Source organism: Ictalurus furcatus, chromosome 29 (genome assembly GCF_023375685.1).
Source record: "Ictalurus furcatus strain D&B chromosome 29, Billie_1.0, whole genome shotgun sequence".
NCBI lineage: Eukaryota > Metazoa > Chordata > Actinopteri > Siluriformes > Ictaluridae > Ictalurus > Ictalurus furcatus.
In genome coordinates, this window is record NC_071283.1 from 11,456,399 (window position 1) to 11,476,514 (window position 20,116).

A 20,116-nucleotide genomic window follows, 5' to 3' on the forward strand; every position below is an offset into this window, starting at 1 on the left:
TGAAAACAGGAATGGAGGCTGTTTGTGTGACAGAGTGTTGCTTCACTCTCAGACTAACCCTTTATAACAATTATGCTCATTTAGATTCTAGTCATGCTAATTGCTAATGAACAAACCCTCCCACTCAAGTCATTGTTGTGAAACATTGTCTCAAACTAGGGACATGTCAGTCCACCTACACCAGTGTTGGGAAGGTTCCTTTGGAAATGTAATAGGTTACAGATTACAAGTTACCCTACTGAAATTGTAATACGTAGTGTAACTTTACTAAAGTAATGTAACTGATTACTTTTCTAAATTTCCAACAAATGTTTTCAGCTGTCTTCAAACATTTAAACCAGGCAGGGTTAACCTTACAGTAGTACTCAGCATTGGTTACTGACTTTCAAAATCCTTCATCACTTGAATTAAGATTATAATAATTTAATTGTAAAGCACAGCCAGCACAAAATCAGACTTTAGCACTTGTTTTAACTTTGAGATCGTTCTGAGGTTAAATAATCATTTAAAATCATAACAAGAAATAGTTTAATAGCTATGATACTGTTTTTGAAATCAAATCTTTGCATAGATATGATTGACATCTAACAATGCCTTGGAAAAAAAAAAAAAGCTAAACATTTTACAAAAGAAAATTAAAATGGGTTAGTGGTAAAGTTGCTTTGGCCAGGGGAGGCTGTCGGTACCCTGAATTTCACAACTCGATGACCTCGTGAGTCATCAATGCAGGTTATGCTACAATGCTGAAATATCTATATTAAATCTGACATAGTTACCAACCTTATTCAAGGTGGAAAAACGTTAGCTATATATTTTCTCTCAAAGGGTTCATAAATAGTAGTGTGGCTGATAAAGACGTCTTTAGCTAGCTAGCAGACTAGCTAATTTGTTATGAATGGAGATTAACACTGTTAAGTAAACTACTGGACATGCACCAAGCAGTACAGAGCTCAAATACATCTTGAGTACACATTAGTAGTATGGTGTGGCAGGCGGGAGTAGGTAATGCCTTTCCTACTTTATTTAATGACCGCTTACAGTTAACTGTAGGCTAAGTTACATACCTGCAGGCTCGACATTGAAACCATCAATGTCTATAGCATTTTAATAGTTGGCAAACATATTTTGCACTATTTGCGCCCTTTTCTGATTTGTGGATGAAATGATTTTTAAATTTACAGCACTGGAACGCATTTTTATCACTCGCCATAGTGGCAACTCTCAGACAGGTTGTAGCCTAAAGCTTTCAGCGGCAATGTGGATTGATGTAATTGGCAGATGTGGTGCGCTGCAAATTCAAACAAGAGAACCAATCAAAAGCATCAGAATAGCATCGCTTTACATAACGGCCTTTAAAGGCATCGTGCGCATAAAAAACAGGCAAATCAAACAAATTAATATTATTCAACAAATACTATCTTTTTGCAGAAAATATTTAGATGTAACCCCCTTTATAATCATTAACATTTTCATAAGTAACTGTAATTTAATTACACATTTTTTCTCAGTAACTGTAATGGATTACAGTTACATTTATTTTGTAATTAAATTACGTAACGCCGTTACTCCCCAACACTGGCCTACACAACAGCTCTAGCTTACTGCTTTCTACTTGATCGATGATGGCTTTATTTTTTTTTTATATCTTTCTTGTTAACATTTGGCATTACCCCCTCTCTCTCTCTCTCTCTCGCTCTCTCTCTCTCTCTGTGTGTGTCTCTCTCTCTGTGTCTCTTCCTGGAGTCCGGCAGATCTCTTATCTGATGCAATTATGCTGTCGTATTTCTGTCCCTGCTGACAAGCCATAGTATGTAATTTGCTTGTCTGCTATTGCCTTGGTTGGACAAGCTCAGGCAGGGATGTGATCTTCGGAAATAGTCTCTGCAGCAACACATATGGCACAGGAGCTCAGACAGTCCAACCTCACCAGTCCTTGGCTTAAACTTTAGTGTCCACTTTCTTTCTTACTTGTTTTCTTTCCTCGCCTCCAAACCTAACTTTCTCCTGTCATGAGCAATTTTCCTCACGCCTTTCTTTCTCAGACACTACTGATTCATGGGACTGGAAAATCGCCTACTTGTGCTGTTAGAAAAGCAGCAAAAAAGAAAGTTCAGCACTTAATTACCAGTACACTCCTTGTGCTGAGGAGATAACTGCCACCCACTTCCATAATCAACTCTGGCAGCCTCACCCAGCCAATGCAGGAGATGAGGAATTCTTAAAGAATCTAGGATTCTCTCTCTCTCTCTCTCTCTCTCTCTTTCTTCTGTGACAATGGGACTTGGAAAACATATGCATATGTTTCTCTCAAGCAAAGAAAGATACCATGACCCAGTTTGTCACTTTTCAATACTACATACTAAGGATTGCATAGTCTAGTCTACTAATACATTCAGTAGTCATTGCTGAAACCATGCTAGCTGAAATCAGAACTTGTTCTCAGATGGTACTGAGACCACCCAGTCAATATTGTACATATATCATCCTCCATCCCAGGAAGACCACTCATTGAGCAATAAAAGAGGCTCTTTTGTTGGACATGAGCGTCCATGCTGTGGCTCTCAATTCCAGATTCAATCATGTCTGCTGAGCAACAATGAATGGACGCATTTTAAGAATGGGTCCATCCTAAGAAGCATTGAAGCTGGAAATGTCATTTGTAGCCTGCATAGACCCCATGAAATCAAAATTTAAATTCTGCGGCTTTTAGTATGAATATGTTAGCCTTAAGGTTATCTATAAGCTAATGTGGTCCAAAACAATGACAAAATTTGCATTTAGAAGATATATGCATTAAAATATACAGTCTCTCCACCAATACGGATCAGCAATTTTGATGACATCATTCTGCACTTCAGCTACTAATCAGATTTGCTGGCCATTGAATGGTCTCTAGAATCTGAAATGTCCCTCACCCATCTTGCTGAAGTTGCCATTGTTGAGCAGGAGAAGTCATATCAGGTAACATGGGTCGGTAATGTGTCTTTGGCTGTTCGAACACGGGCGTTTTATTCAGTTTTCCAACTGTAAGATTGGTTAAGAAGGAACTGGGTTGAATTCATTCACTTTGAAGAAGGAGGTTTTCAGGCAGACATTTAGACCAGCTTAGCGTGGGTTGTGAGATAAGCTAAACCCTATTATTTATTTAAAAAGGGGGAAGAAACACTTGATAAGTCCCACACTGACTACTTGTTTCAGTGGAAATTACGTCAGCACATCGATTAACGCTGCACGTTTCAAGGAACTTCACGGGGACTTTAACAATAGAAGACTAGTCGACTACTTTTCTTTTTTCTTTTTCCTTTTTTTAATTACTGCTTGATTAGTAAATAGCCATGCCATCCCCTCCATAGTACAAATACCTGACGGCATGTTTTTAAATGGATCCATTTATATGATATGATCAGGCATCCCAAACACCAACCCTCTTCCATACACCTAAAACAAATGAAGAACCCTAATGGCAGCCATGCTTGAAGTCGTTTCTAAACTGAACAGTTTAACAAGTGCTGTATGTGGTTGTAAGTACGTGAAATACTGCAAGTTCGTTGTTTTTCTTAGTCCGTCTGTTCGTTATAAATCTTTGATACCTGCTCTTGATTTCATAAGTGTCTGCATTTGTGTTACAGTAGAACACTTTGGCGTCGTAAACATGACCTTGAAGTGTAAACGAAATGGCTGGCACTTTTATCCCCTGCAGAGACGAACCCTACAGTGTAAGGCGTAATCGTTGCAGGGAGTAGGAAATACTTAAGACCACCAAGTCATGTCATTGGGTTTTCTTTCATGGGACTGAGAATCTTTTAAGGATGAGCATTTTGCATAAGTGGACCTTTTTGTGTTTGGGTAAATTGACACGAACGGCCACTCACCTGGTGTATACCTGGTGTATACCTGGTGTATAATGATATCATCAGAGAACCTCCAATTTGCCACATCCATACCCAGTCATCTGGGTTAATACCTACTTAACTCTGCTGGATTTCAGGAAATGCACGCAAACAGGCTAATACACACACGTACATGCAGCTCACATTCCTGTTAGTCCCGGTGGCAGACCTGCAAGCTGTGCATTAGTCACTGAAGCATAACGGTACTCTGCCCACACACACATATGCAAAAAAAAAACCCCACACACTTCAGTAGCCCACAGTGTAATTACAGGCATCATTTTGGAGTGCTGCCACATGCCAGAGGAGAGTTTATGAATGTCTGTATAGTTTTGTCTATCTGTTTTCTCGCTGCAAATGACATGCCAGATTATAGGAGAAGAAAAAAATATCCGTCGAATCGTCGGAAATGTGAAGAAACTGCCATTATGTCTCATCTTCCTTGTCGTAAAGTCACCATTTGAGTTATTTTGTACACATTAACCATATCAATCATCATCTGCAGCATTGCTCATGTCTTCCCCTCATTATATAGCATGGAATTTCTCTTCCTCTCATCTTACATGTTCTTATTCCGGTGTTCTGGTTTAAAAAGTATAACGTCCTTCTCCTCTTTTTCCTCCTCCTCCAAGTCTCATTCAGAGGAACTTCACCTGTGATCAGTGAATTCATTTCCTCAGCATGTGTAGAGTGAGACACATGTCTCACAGTTAGAAGATCAGCCCTCCACCATCCATCACTCTGTCAGGGCATGAACACATTGTTCTGCTGTACAACACACACACACACACACACACACACACACACACACACACACACACACACGCATACATGTGCATTTTACTCCAAATTGATTTACACTAAGCAGAGTAGTGTCCTTGGAAGTCGGGGAATTGGAGGCATTATGTGTCTTAGAATGGCTTTGAGGTTACGAATTAAATTAAACATGCACCACGTGAATGATTACACTGTAAAAGCTCCTGATAAGCATGCTGGAATGGAATGTTAGTTCCAGTGTTAAACATTAGATGTAAATAATCTGCTCGTAATCTCAAAAGATCAGTCGTCTAGTCGTAATTAGTATCTGTATAAATGTTAAGTTCTTGTCCGATACCAGTCCCAGAACCAGAATATTCAGGAAGCATAATATATATACACACAAGAAATATTGATAAAGAATGATAAATGTCAATTGGAACAGATCAAAACATCTATTACGTATGTTCGAGTGATATAAGAACTAAAAACGTCTAGTCTACCAGATGATAAGAATAAGAAGCACCGAGAAAGAGTGAGGGCGAAAGGCGGGGTGCCTTGGTACAGAAACATCATGACACAGACTAGAGACCTTCAGAATTGAGACACAGACACCATACTATAAAACTTATCAAGAAATATCTCCTTAGTTTTAAAGAATTCATTAATCAAGTTGATATTTTTTTGTCGTCCAATGGGTTTTCCCTAACTCACCACAAATAACTTATATAACAATTCCTTATATTTAGATATAAGCTGCAGTGTGAAAACGTTTTTTGAAGAAAAGTTGACCGTATAAGCCGATGAACTCGAATTACATTTTCATATCTATGCTTCTAGCACCCAAACACACAGAAACAAGGGGATGGATGCTGTCCTACTGTTTAAAAAAATGACAAAAATGGTAGTCTTTGTAAAACTGCCTCTTTCCTTCACTAAGGGACTGAAAGGCTGGCAGTATCTTTCCTCTCTGGACCTCTAGATGAAGTGATGCGCTTAATTTTTTTTTGTGCTTCTCTGATTCACTCGAGGTTCTCTGGCCTCACAGAACGCTTAAGATACTGTACAGTATCTTTACTCAAACACCATCCAATGGTTTTCTGTCTGAACCGTCGAGCTCGCCTCTTCCTGCACACCAGCTCCTTTTTTTTCGGATTAGAGGAATCAAACTGCATACCCATAATGGAGGTTTTAGTCCCGAGCCTGTTCAGCTTCGTGTGAAGGATCGATGTGAACATATTCTAGCTAGCACGAAAACCCGAGTACCTCCCCGGATTGTTCTTCATTTTTAATACAATCCTCTTGCGCTCTCTAGTCCATTTACTCCTCTCTCTCAACTTTTCGTTTTCTCGCATGTCAGTCTGGCTGATGCACAAGAGCCACTTTGAAGGATTGAAGTTAGCAATGCTGGTGTTGTCTCTTAGGAGGATCCTTTCATGGGTTTCTCCTTATCTCTTTCTTTCATTATTTTGTCTTCATTTATTAAAGTCAGTCTCAGACCCCTTTGCTCATCTCATTTTATCTACATTAAACTAAGTCTGTGTAGATGATATTTGCTTGCTCTAAATTGCATCTCTAATCAGCTGCCGCTTTTTTTTTTTCTTTTTTTTTTTAAATATATATATATGACCAGGCTATGCAAAACAACTGGCTTAACGGCTAGGACTAAAGTGCACAAATTGCACAACCACACAGCTATTAATGCCTCCTAGAGGCATCTGCTTAATATAATTGAACAAGACTTACACATTTACAAGAGTAGGAATTAGTTAGGATGAACAAGCTTCTCTTCCTGGAGCTGTCCCACAAGTACAGACGTGGGAAGTAACAAAGTAGAATAACTTGTATTCACAGTATTTTTATTGCAGCTGAATAGGAGCACCTATACCTTTCTAAAGAATTTTTACCACCTCTGCATGTCCAGTGTCTTTTTCACCTTTTTTCCCTTCCTGATATCTTTCTCTGCATATCTCTGCCTTAGTAACTGCAAACTTTAAAGGTGGCAGCATTTAAATAAATAAATAAATAAATAAAAAACTCTTTCACTACACTTAAGGCTGCTGTCTGAACGAGAAAAAAGGTTCTACAGTGCTGTGAAAAAGTATTTGCCCCATGCCGATGTTTTCTGTTTTTGTGTATATCTCATACTAAATCGTTTTAGATCTTCAAACGGAATACAAGATAAAACAAAGTCAACCTGAGTAAACACACAATACACACAATGCAGCAAAAAAAGTTCTCCAACACCTATCACCCTTGTGAAAAACTAGTTTCCCCCTTAAACTTAAAATCTGGTTGTGCCACCTTTAGCAGCAATAACTGCAACCAAACGCTTCCGATAACTGGAGATCAGACTTTCACTTACTTCTAGGACTAGGATTTAATCCTACGCTTTGGATCGTTGTCTTGCTACATAATTCAGTTGACGCTTGAGTTTCAACTTACGGACTGAAGACCGGACATTCTCCTTTAGGATTTTCTGCTAGAGAGCAGAATTCATGTTTCCCTCAATTACTGCAAGTTGCCCAGACCCTGAAGCAGTAAAGCATCCCCACACCATCACACTACCACCACCATGCTTGACCGTAGGTATGATGATGTTTTTGTGGAATTCTGTATACGGTTTACACCAGATGTAACGGGACACCTGTCTTCCAAACAGTTCCACTTTCGACTCATCAATCCACAGAACATTCTCCCAAAAGGTTTGAGGATCATCAAGGTGTGTTTTCTCAAAATTCAGACGAGTCTTAATGTTCTTCTGAGTTAGCAGTGGTTTTCACCTCACCACTCTTCCATGGATGCCATTTTTGCCCAGCGTCTTTCTGATAGTGGAGTCATGAGCAGTGACCTTTATTGATGTAAGAGAGGCCTGTAGGTCATCTGATGTTGTCCTTGGACCTTTTGTGACTTCCTGGGGGAAAATGCATTTTCACACAGGCCCAGTTTGCATCAATAAATAACATTATCATTTAAAAACTGTATTTAGTGTTTACTCAGGTTGTCTTTGTTTTATCGTATATTTTGTTTTCATTTCCGAAACAATTTAGTATGAGATATACACAAAAACAAAATAACATTTTTACAGCACTGTACAAGCCATTTATTTCAGTTTTAAAATGTAAAAGTACTCCACTTTCAGTGACAGTTTGGGCTGCTAAATTTGTCAAAAACGTTCATAGAACTCTTGTCTAAAACATTATAGGATTATAGCCAAGCGTAGGCAATCGTTTGTAATATTGCCCCACAAATTTGGCTAACATAAGATTCCGTCAAGGGTCCCTCAAAGGTTCTTTGGATATTTAAGAGTTTTTAGCTTCCTGGGGTGGGGGTGGGGGGGGGGGGTTTAGAACCTAAAAGGACATATAAAAGAACCCTTATGGGTGCTAAAAGGAATCAAGGGTTCATCCAGGCTTCTTATGACAGTTATCATTTTTAGTTTTCTAAAGCGATTCAACTTGAGATCTTTTCCTCAGTTATAGGGCTATAGAGGGACAAACCAGAGTCCTTTATGATGTTAGATGAAAACATTTTACTAAGATTGTACCCAGGTCTGGGTATATAAGTGTCCTGTTACTTCATCTATTAATTAAGCTCTAAACATGCTCCAAAGGGTTGTATTTTTATTGAATACATGGACATTCATTCATTCATTCATTCTCAGTAACAACTTTATTCTAGTCAGTGGATCTGTAGGCAAGAACACAACCTGGATGGGATACCAGTCCATTGCAAGACACTATACACACATTTTCACACCTATGGGCAATTTAGAGTCACCCATCCACCTACTGGAAAGTTTTTTCGGACATGGAAGAAAACCGGTAAAGCCGTGCAAGCATGTTATATTTTATATATTATTCAGAGAGACCAGAAATGTGAGAGACAAAATAGTGTGTATATGTGTTGTTTGTTTATTCTCCTTTGCCTATATCAGCCATCTATAATGGGCCATTTGTGCACTATCCTCTTAACTCCTCAACATAAGTTCTTCAAAATCAGTGCTCCTTCTTCAAGATCCTTTCCAGAACTGCTTACCCCAGTGAGAAATTAACTCATACAAAGATCCGGTTCATAAGTCATCTGTGTAGGCGTCATTATAGCTTAAAGTCATCAGCAGCCCTCCTGGGGTTCAGGCAGATGGGCTGAACTGTTAATGATCCGCTAATGCTAGTGTCAACCTAATGGAAGAGCTTAGCTTATTCTGTCACTCAGACACGCACATTCTAACAAGAGCAGTGAATCAATGTAGTGTTACACATACACACACACACTCAAATACACACATGGACACTAAAATTAATGAAGTGTGATCTGCACAAACAAGGCTATTAAGTAAATAATAGGCTCAGTCGGTATTAATTGAATCAAAAAATGGACGTCTGGTGCATTTTCCCATTCTATAAAGAACTGTGGAGCCACACTGGGTGCTTTATCGAAGCATGACTAGAGGGGAAGCAAATTGGCCACAGAAATAATCATATGAGCAGATAAATTTGCACATACACACTCAAATGGAAACGTTCTCAAATTGTTACATCTGTAAAATTACTTCGTGTGTAATCTCTCATTGCATCAGTAAAATCTATCTTCCGTTGTCCCCTACTGATCTGTCCGTCACTCACTATGCAGAAGGACACCTCGTCAGAGGTCTTTCCCTCACTCCCTATATTAGTTTGTGCTGTGAAGAGGACAGGAACAAGGTGTTGATATCGGCAAAGGAGACAAGGACGGAGAAACAAATCTCTCTTGTCTTGCTAACACACCTGAAGCTTGATAGGACAAGTTTGTAGGACATAATAATTACACGCCTAACTGCTACCTTTAGTTGTATCCATGTCCAATTTTCTTAAGTGTTACCAGGACAATCCAGAGAGATTTGAGGCTCTTTGTTGTCTATGAGCCTATTTCATGCTGTGTGTGTTGTATGGAATGTGAAAACTCAGAGACCTTACTATTTCCTCTTTCTTACTTTCCTTCACCATCTCTTCTATATTCAATCCTCCTTCTTTTCTGACCTTCCTCTTATCCCACAATTTTCTCTTATCCCCTGCCCCTCTTTCTTTCTCGCTCTTTCTTTCTTTAAATGTCCCAACAGGTCGGCAATTGACGATCTTTAACAGCCAGGCATTCATAAAAATCGGCGGTGGCGAAAAAGGCCGCAACTTCCAGGGTCAGATCTCAGGCCTGTACTACAACGGCCTGCAGGTCCTAAAGCTAGCGGCGGAAGGAGACCCGAATGTGCAAGTGCAGGGCAACCTGCGTCTGGTGGGCGAAGTGCCCTCGGTCCTCACCACAGACACCACGTCCACCACGCCACTTGCAGACATGTCCACCACTATTATGGAGACCACCACCACCATGGCCACCACCACCACCCGCAAGCAGCGCTCACCCACCATGAGAGACACTGTCACACAGGTAAGGGCTAAAAAAAAATATTCAGCACTACATTCTAAACGTTAAGGTATACTTTTCCTCCTCTCTGGAGGCTAAATTATTATTATTACAGTGGAGGAAAAAAGATGGCTTGCTGGTCGTAAGTATATAGTTGCTAATATTAGATGGGAGAAAGAGGGGGAGAGTTAAATAAGGGGTAAGAAAAAGTGCAACATCACTGACTCCAAACATGGCTTCAAGCCATATCTAATCGAAGATTCACTCTTTGTCTGTAGTTGTTATTTTTATATTTAGCCCTCGTTCCTTTTCTCTCTTCTGTGCCCTTTCCTTACGGTAATGTGAGAGTGAAGAACTGTGACTATTGTCCAGATTGAATAAAGGCAGGAAGGAACACTTAATTATCCCAAAAGAGCATTAGAAAAAGCACTCCAGTGTGAAGTGGCCATTAACCTATGCCACACAAGTGTTCAGTCAACAGGACAAAGACATACAGTAGCCATGCCTGCCCCTTTAAATTCATTGTTATAGCTTTATGCCACAATACCCTTATTTAGAGCAGGGAGATTGTTAAATATGGCATTGGCAATCATAACAATGCTCACAGCAAACAAAAACAAGTCCTCTTTTCATTCATTATTATTCGTTATCTAGCTCATAGTGAAGGTATAATTTTGAATCCAAAATGCATCAGGCTGTATTTGTAATGGTACATAATGTTGGAGAAGCTGATTATTGAGTATTCAATAAAATATGCAAGAAGAAATTGTAGAGACAGTTGGCTAACATTAGTAATGTTACCAAAGCAATTAGGAGCTGCATTAATAAATGATTGTTTGAATATTGAGTAAGTCCACAATGATTAATATAAACTTAAACAATTCCTTAGATTTATATAGCGCTTTTCTAGACACTCAAAGTGCTTTACATTGTATGTGGTGGTGGTGGTGGTGGTTGGGGGAGGGGAGGTCTCCTCAAATCATCACCAGTGTGTAGCATCCACCTGGATGATGTGATGGCACCCATAGAACGCCCACCACACATCAGCGATTAGTGGAGAGGAAAGGAGAGTGATGTTGCCAATTCAGGGATGGAGATTATTAGGGGGCCATGATACATAAGGGCCAATGGGGGAATTTCACCAGGACACTGTGGATTTTTAATAACCACAGAGAGTCAGGACCTCAGTTTAACATCTCATCCGAAAGACAGTGCTGTTTTTACAGTATAGTGTCCCTATACCGTCACTATACTGGGGAATTAGGCCCCACACAGACCACAGGGTGAGCACCCCACCCCCTGCTGGCCGCACTAATACCACTTCCAGCAGCAACCCTAGTTTTCCCCAGGAGGTCTCCTATCCAGGTACTTGCCAGGCTCAACTTTGCTCAACAGTGGGAAACCAGGTGAGAGCTGCAGGGAGATATGGCTCTGGCAAAGGTCTCGTGACTCATGCTGGGAGGTCCAAGCTAGCCTGTGTAGCACGGTTAAAACCTGCATGCGCCGCACGTTGCGCTCTTTAGTGATTCGCACCGCGCTACCCAGTGGGTCCGCAGGTATTGAGTCCATGCTGTGCTGTTCTTATGAGTAGCTCAGTTTGTGCCCGCTTTTCAGTTGTTTGGCTTCCCATAGTTTGCTGTTGTCTTGTAGAAGCAGGAGGGGAACTAGTTCATTTGATGTATTTATAGTTAGAATAGATTCTGAAACAACATCTGTGTTTATCGTAAAAGAGAAGGGGTATAACCCCGGTGTCCTGGTGAAAATCCCCCATTGGCCCTTCTCTATTATGGCGCCCTAAAAAGCCCCATCTTTGAATTGGCTACTTCACTCTCCTCTCCTCTCCACCAATTGCTGGTGTGTGGTGGGTGTTCTGGCACAATATGGCTGCCGTGACATCATCCAGTTGGATGCTACACCCTAGTAGTGGTTGACGAGATCTTGCTATCAACAGTTCCTATAACAGATGCCAAACAGGGTTAGGAGAAAATTTGAAACTATTTTAAACAGTACTAACATTCTTGGCGGAATTGACAAAGCCCTTAAAAGAAACAATAACAGACAAGCAGCAGAATACGGTTTACGAACATAAGACAACTCTTCAGACTTCAGAGGTTTCACTGAAGTGTATTCATATTCAGATCTTTAAAGAGCAAGAACACGTAACTTTAAGCCTATTTGCATGGCTGTAAGTAATGAAATGATTATCTGCTTAGTGTCTCCCAGTTTATTTTGCGCTGCGCTGATCAGTGGGTCACGTAGGTCTCATGCTGGGAAATCCAAACTGGTCCGCTGATATCGATTGGGCCGGTCAGTTTGGACCAGCTTTTGAGTTGTTTGGCTTCCCATAGCAAACAGCTGCCATAGTGAGACAGACAGATGCAGACTGAGACAGAGAAGAAGGACTTCAATCATGCCTGTCTTTATGGTAGAATAAAAGTGCAGAGATCGAGAGGAATCACGTGGCTTTGATCTCGCTGTCTAACACTTTGATGGTAAAATAAAACTTTGATTGTACGCTTTGATGTTTATCCTCTCTGACTCTGACTCAGTGAGCAAAGCTACGCCTTCGATGCTGACAAACAGAATAGTGTTTTCCTACTTGATGTACCTGGTTCAAATATAAAAACATGTTGGAGCGGTTATTTCATCCTGTTCATCCACTTATTGGGCCTCATGTATCAGTCTTTTGCGTTTTGTAGGCTAAACCGAACTCAAACTTTAAAAACCACATTTAGAACATTTTCAGTACATACTTTCAGGCATAGATTGATGAAAAATAAAAATCAGCCATAAATTACCAAGCGTGTTGACAGCACAGCTGACGTACATTTGGTGACGCCCACAAAATTCCATAAAAGGCAACACTCGCAGTGAGCTAAAAACAACAAAATGATGACTAAATGTTGAAAGAGCTTCCAGTAATGCAGCTCAGCCACTGCAGCGTGTTGGCTAACATAGACAGGGAGCCATTCTTATGTCCTAACTGAACAGCTAGCCACATTTGGCTTAATTTATGGATTTGTTTTTGATTGATTTCTTTCAAGTCTTTAATAGGAAATGACTGAGTTATGCAACAAACAAAAAAAAATCATTAAGTTTGTGGGTGTAATTGAAATAGGTGATATAAACGACAGCATCATTTGCAGTATTTGCACTATAATTTGCACAATTACAGTAACTCATCACCAATTATATGATCTGTCCATCGATATTCACATTAATCTGTCCTTATAGGTATATTTACACAAATTCAGAAGTTCTCACAGGATACCAGTGTTTTCCTGAACGAATTGGATTTTCATATATACCACATTTTATTGTGTAGACAATTGTATCCAGCTTCATAAACAATGCCCGTTGTACAGAAAACATAAGTGCTTTTGCACATTAGTGTTTTTGCACCATGCCCTACCACTGATATAAATTTATAACACATTTGTCAATATCTCACAGCACAACTAGATGCACAATCTGTAACCACCCTCCATTTTCCCTTTAAAACATTTAGAGTAAAACAAACATTTAAAAAAAAAAAAAATACAGTGCTGTTTTTCTTTTCTTCTTAAAAAGGACTCCATGCCAGAATAGCTCACATTTGGGAACTGCTCAATATCATAAGGCGATAGGATTTCATAGTGACAGGCAGTGACACTGATGAGTTATGTAACGTGTCAAAACATCTCTAAGCGCAGAGATATGTGTTACAGAACAGAAGCTATTGAGGTCAACTCAGATCAGTCATTTCACAGCATTTAGAGTTCCCTAGACCAGAATTCCACAAATATTCATTCTCCCTTTTAAAGCTATGTACAGTCCCCTCTGAAAGTATTGGAAGAGCAGGAGCAGTTCTTTTGTTTTTGCTATACACTGAAGGTATTCGGGTTTGAGGTCAAAAGATGAATATAAAACGATAGATCAGAATTTCAGCATTCCTGTTATGATATTTGCCTCTTACATTACAGCTTAGAACGGGACACCTTTGGTGGCCAACCACCAATGTTTTAGGTGAGCAAAAGTATTGGAACAGATCGTATTAAAGTAAAAAATATTTAATATTTGGCCGCATATCCCTTGCTTGCAATAACCGCATCAAGCCGGTGAGCCACTGACATCACCAAACTATTGAATTCTTCTTTTGTGATTTTTTTCACTGCAGCTTATTTTTTCTTTACCCAAAAAAAAAAAAAAACACAGGAAGTGGCTCGAATAAGTGGGTTTCTAGTTTAAATTAGTTCAATTTGAGAAATCTTTCACAGAAGCTCTAAAAGCTTGTGACTAAGTCATTTTTGTCTTGCAAATGAATCTCCAGTGTCTGCACTTATTTTATTATTAAGGTCTAAATGGTGGTGGATTTATGCTTAAAAATACATTTCCTATTATAAATCAAAATGCTAACAGCAATTACTGTATGAAAACGGAATTGCGAAAGCTACTGTAGCGCAGAATCATTGTTTTTTGCGAAATATAGCCAGTCCTTCACCAGTGCATAAAACTTGGTGTTTATTTATACACTTAAAGGGGAATTTCTGTCTGAGGACTGCTTCAGAATATCTTAACCTATTGTGTTTATTATAAGCAAATTAAACTAAGCACTGCTGGGAAAAAATAAGACAAAAATAAGAAAGGTGAGTAATTACTTACTCTGTAATTTCTACTACTTGGAGGATCTGTGGATTTGGAGGAAAGAGCCTGGCTTGAAAGGGAATTTAAAAGCCAAAAGCTGTATAAAAACAATACCCCTCCATAAAAATCTTGGCCCGATAAAAGAGTAATTACCCAAGAAATGATTGAACTACTTAATTATGGACATTTCAGATAGCTGTGCATAAAACAACAAAGCCTCCTTTCTCAAAAAAAGAACAACAATCAATTTTAAAGACTTTATTTTTTATTGAAAATTGGTTTGCATAATCAGTATAAATGGTTTAATACCAGGAATCCATGATGCGCCTCATGCTCATAAACCTCATGCCACCGTAGTCCCTGAAGTTCCTGTACTCTCCAGGCCTGAAGTACCACATCCTGCCTCTGTAGTGGGGATACTCGTACATGAGCCAGTGGCCATCCATCACATGGCAGGACATGCAGCCGTTGGACCAGTGGTAACGATCCATGAAGGAATCGCAGTCGTCCGTCATCTCATACATCTGACCCATGAAGTTGTCCCTCTCATAGATCCTCATTCTGTAGGATCCTTTGTACTGTTTGGGAAATTTAAGGGTCAGTTAACTAGGAAATGCACCATATGTAATAAATTAAGACTGAAATGATCCAACACCATACCATGGGGATCATGCGGCAGGACCTGATGCAGTTGTTGCCCCAGCCCCACATGTTCATGTAGTCAGCGTACTCGCCCCTCCTCATGAAATACTGGTTTCCCATGAAGTTGGGGCGGTCATAGACCATCCAGCAGCCGCTCTCCACCCTGCAGGAGTGGCAGCGGCTCATGTAAGAGTGCATATCGGAACAATCACCGGTGCACTCATAGGAGCGCCCCATGAAGTTCCTGTCCTCATAGAAGATAACCTGTTTGGGTGATGAGTTTCAGAATCAGTTGAGCATTCACAAGCTAAATCACATAAAGCCAATATATCTTTTGATTAAGCAAAAATTACCAATTGTATGTCAATGACTCAAAACAAGATGGTATAATTGTTTAATTCCTTCATCATCGTTCATGATAATTACCTTGCCCATAGTCATGATGGCTGGTTTGGTTTGTTCAAGCTGTTTCCAACTGGTGAACTGACATCCTGCCTGGTTTAACCCTTGCATTTATACCTGGACCAAGACTAAAGAGCATGTGCCTCCTATTGTAAAAACTCCTGACCAAGCAACATAGCACAGAGGCCCATACAAATCTGAAGAGCTTTCACTACCTTTCTATGTTACACAATCTCCAGAATTTCCCAGTGGCAAGTTTCATTGCTTTCAAAAAAACATATTATTCTACTCTTTCAATGGCATAGGCAGGACTTCATTATGTGAATCAGTGTTTTCATCACGATTCATTAATGGTATGTGCTATTGAACTGGACCTATATAGCAGAATTACGTGCTTGTGAAATAGCAAAATTCTGTACTGAACTGACTCGTGACTGTATGCGTTAAAAGCAATCACACAATGTAATGAATTTTTTGGAGAAGATTGATTAATATATTGATTCATAAAAGTTTCGAGTTTTCATTAACAGGAATGGACGAAATATGAAGCATTTAGTCACATCACCTGGAGGTTTGATGCTCTAAGGACACTTTCTCACCAGTTAGTCCAGATTGGTGTTGACACCAATTTGACAGATTAGTGTTAACACCAATTTGACAAATTTAAGCAGCAATAATAATATAGCTGAAAATTGCTGAGGGCAAACGAGCATTTTCTAGACCAGGGGTTCCCAAACTTTTCAAGGGCAAGGCCCCCCAAATGGCATTAACATTTGACCGAGGCCTCCCTTTTGCAAGATGTCTTTAAAACACATTAAAAATACAGACTTCTGAATATATCCCCCTTTATTTTATTAATAATTACATCTTGCATCTTTACATTACATTACATTAGGAATTGATTGTGTGTGTGTGGTTGTCTGAGAGTGAGAAAGAGAAAACAAACTAGTGGGAGGGATGGGCACACAAAATTGTTGAGGCCCCCTGGGCACCCCCTGGCAGCCCCCAAGGGGGCCGCAGCCCCCACTTTGAAAACCACTGTTCTAGACTACAATATGGTACATTATGCATTTGGTTCCACATAAAATATTTTCATGGACCTAAGGAAATGAATCATAAATTTCATAAAATGTTCATGAAATTGAATGTATTGTCATTTCAATGCATAAAATAATTTATATTACATTTATAATAATAATAATAATAATAATAATAATAATAATAATCATCATAATAATATCAATTTTTAAAATAATAATTTTAAACCCAAAATAATATTTTGGTCAAATGTATATATTTGTTTATTTACAAAAGATTAATGACCCAATATCTCTATCTTTCTCTGCTTCTCTGTTTCAGAACACAGATGATCTGTTAGTAGCATCAGCAGAATGTCCTAGTGATGATGAGGATTTAGAGGAGTGTGAGCCTGGCGGTGAGTACATTTTTCTAAATTGGGGTGTATTAATGGAGATTAATGGGGCACACACACACACACACACACACACACACACACACACACAGATTCATCAAAACCTGGGATTTTATAAATACAGCTGTGATTGGTCAGTATTGTTGCCATTACTTTAACGTCATACAGGTCATACCTGTAACCCTTACATGGTCTCATCGGGCAGAGTGAGTTATATAAACTGGAGATTTGAAAGTGAAATGAAGCTGGGAAGAATTTACAGCTTTAAGTGTAAATCAACTGAGAACAGCCATGATAAAATCTATTAGACTATATAATCTCAACACTTTACATGTGTATTGTCCTTTGGCTACATTTAATTGTTTTCCAGCACTGCTGCACTAATGTCTGACCACCAATGTGTACGGAAATCCCATTAAAACAAAAGTGTAATTTGTTATTTTCATTTAAAAAAAAGTTTCATGCTAGTGGATGAAAATAGGACAGACTATGGAATTTCCTGAAAATCATTCTTTTACTCATTGGAGCCTTGTTATAGTGTTATATGGAATCAAATTAGCTGTTATGATATTATATAATTAATTGGGAGTAGGAGTATTGTACACACACATACGTGTAGACAGCAGCGGAACTGAGAGTTGGCACCTTATAGCGCTTTTCCACAAAACAATGAGGTACAGCACAAATTAATGAATCCATTGTCTTACATTTTGTTATTATTTCAATTGTCAAGTGACCCATACAGTACCACAATACCCATTCTAAATTTAGTTTCCCTTCTTGACCAGAAAAAATGTTTGCGAATCAGGGCCATGTAGGTGGAGTTAGAAACAGTTCTATCACAAAATTGTCCTGATAAAATACACAACTACTGTGGTCAATAATAATAATAATAATAATAATAATAATAATAATAATAATAATAAATAGCTTTGAGCAGTGATTTAAGGGGCCAAGCATTGGAGGAAGGCATCAGGATCATCACTGACTGTTCCCAAGGAGATTTACTAAATTTGAAGGCAAAACCTTGAGCTGTTGCTGAGATATTGTATAATATCCTAGGCCTCCCAGATTGAAAATAAACTTTAAGCTTGTTTGTTAACTTTAGGTCATGTTGCTAAATGCTGCATATGTGACAAGTTTATTGTCAAAATGTAAAAAAAAAAATAATAATAATAAATAAATAAAATTTTGCTAAGTAATGGCTTCACTTCCTGTTTGATGATTTAGCCATCAAATTTGCTTGCGGGTTGGGAATGAAATATCCCACAATGCTAAGCTCCAAATTCAATGATGATTGTACAAAAATTGGAATCACGAATTCCTTACATTGAGAAAACTCTGTGCCTTCCAGGGAATCAAGAAAAGGACTAATCCTGATTTACTATTGAGTGGTTCAAAGGGTTTTAAAAAATTATTCGTACTAATTTGTCAATTATATTTTTATTACGCTCCCTAGAGGGGATTTAGACAAAACATCATGCAGACCCTTAAGACAATCCAATGTTGTGGCAATTAACATCATGGTATCCGTTGAACTCGGCATGACTCCAAAAATCAGAAGGCAGTGGAATCGCCTTTATACAACATGCGTTGTGGAGTTATTATTGTTAAGAAAAGGATACAGTACATTGCGTGGGTTGCCTCCGATGTGGAAAAAGAAGAAGAAGAGGAAGAAGGAAGCACACAACTCCAGTAGGGTGTCTATGAGCCTTCGGTGCTTGGCCCCCTAATAAATAACTTTATATGTAATAATTTTATATATATTTATTCATATATATAATTATATTTTATGATTATGTTGTATATATTGTTATAATAAAATTATACAAACAGAATGTAGAAGTAACATACTGGTAAATGTAATAAAAACTAGCTAAAAAGTTAAATAAAATATGTCTTTAGCAGTTATAGTTGGAATGTGATGAATATTTAATAGTAATGTTTTCCATATCTTTGCTGAAAGCTGCCCTATTGTGTAAGTCTTGCCAACAATCCACTTGTAATCCCCCATGCTAAAGTTAAAGGGCTAATCTCAAATGGCATCCTACACCATATATTTCTCCGTTGTAGTTAGAAAAGTATTGGCACCCTTGACTTCACAATGGCTTTGATCATCATTATCATTACTGCTTGTGTGTATGTGTATTTCTTTTTTTGGTATTAGTATATAACTAATCATATCCATCAGTACTGTTGTGAACCTTACCACCTCCTCCTATATTGACGGGTACCGTTACGTAATGGGAAATTCAGGCATTATACCCCATAGAGACAAGGGCTTGGAGAGAGAGGGTGTGCGAGATGCAATTCCAGCTTTAAACACTGCTGATCGTTGACATGCGTGTCCTGTTGAGTTGCACATGGGATTGGATAAAAAATGAAGAGGCAGAGAGAGGATTGAGGAGGAACGTCTGCATTGTGATAATGTTCATGGGGTCTTGTGAAACGTCTCATGGACCTTCAGTCGTCCCAGTCTATCTCAGTGGGCTAATTAATCTCTGCCCTTGTTAGACATCCCTAATTACATCATCTAATGAAGCTTGGCTTAGGGTTCTCTCCTTTCTAATGAGCCGACAACACAGTGCAGTCACACACAAACAATGACTTCCTTCAGACGTCTTACATTAAAAGTAGACAGACATCTTTCACATGCTCATAAACATGCGCACTATTCACATATAGTCCAGAATTATTGATGCTAAATAAAAATGGTGGGGGTGAGGGTTAAATGGTTCATTTATTGGCTCATAGTTCCACTAAGAACAAGAACAAGGATATTTTAGACCAAAACTTGGTTGCCACTGCCAGAAAAGTAAGATGTTGCTTTCATCAAGATAATAACGCATATACACAAATATATAATATGTTTTACAACATCCTTCTTAAGGTCTGGATTGCAGACTTGTGGTCTTAGTTCAAAAAAGTTCACATGCGCAAAGCTAAGGATATAAAGAAGCTTGAAATGTTCTGG

The 20,116-nt window shown here is 38.9% G+C and overlaps 2 protein-coding genes across 2 annotated transcripts in view; one reads left to right on the forward strand and one right to left on the reverse strand.

Moving 5' to 3' along the window:
- The window catches only part of LOC128604279 (neurexin-2-like), a 302,809-nt gene that overhangs the window by 270,222 nt on the left and 12,471 nt on the right, over positions 1 to 20,116 (forward strand). Inside the window, exons 13-14 of the mRNA XM_053619289.1 lie at positions 9,745 to 10,067; positions 17,070 to 17,145. Of these exons, the coding sequence (XP_053475264.1) occupies positions 9,745 to 10,067; positions 17,070 to 17,145 (399 nt within the window). The remainder of the gene's footprint in view (positions 1 to 9,744; positions 10,068 to 17,069; positions 17,146 to 20,116) is intronic.
- On the reverse strand, positions 14,586 to 16,172 carry LOC128604277 (gamma-crystallin M2-like). Its single transcript, XM_053619286.1, has 3 exons — positions 15,735 to 16,172; positions 15,327 to 15,572; positions 14,586 to 15,244 (listed from the first exon to the last, which is right to left on the reverse strand). The coding sequence occupies exons 1-3, from the start codon at positions 15,819 to 15,821 to the stop codon at positions 14,969 to 14,971; spliced, it is 609 nt and encodes a 202-aa protein (XP_053475261.1). The 5' UTR covers positions 15,822 to 16,172; the 3' UTR covers positions 14,586 to 14,968.

What these genes read in the sequence shown, in the direction of transcription:
- LOC128604277 (XM_053619286.1), bottom strand. Translation starts at nt 15,821, where the DNA reads ATGCAAGGGTTAAACCAGGCAGGATGTCAGTTCACCAGTTGGAAACAG. An exon ending in CCATCATGACTATGGGCAAG is followed by an intron (nt 15,573 to 15,734) that starts GTAATTATCATG and finishes TCACCCAAACAG; the next exon opens with GTTATCTTCTATGAGGACAG. An exon ending in CCTGCCGCATGATCCCCATG is followed by an intron (nt 15,245 to 15,326) that starts GTATGGTGTTGG and finishes TTTCCCAAACAG; the next exon opens with TACAAAGGATCCTACAGAAT.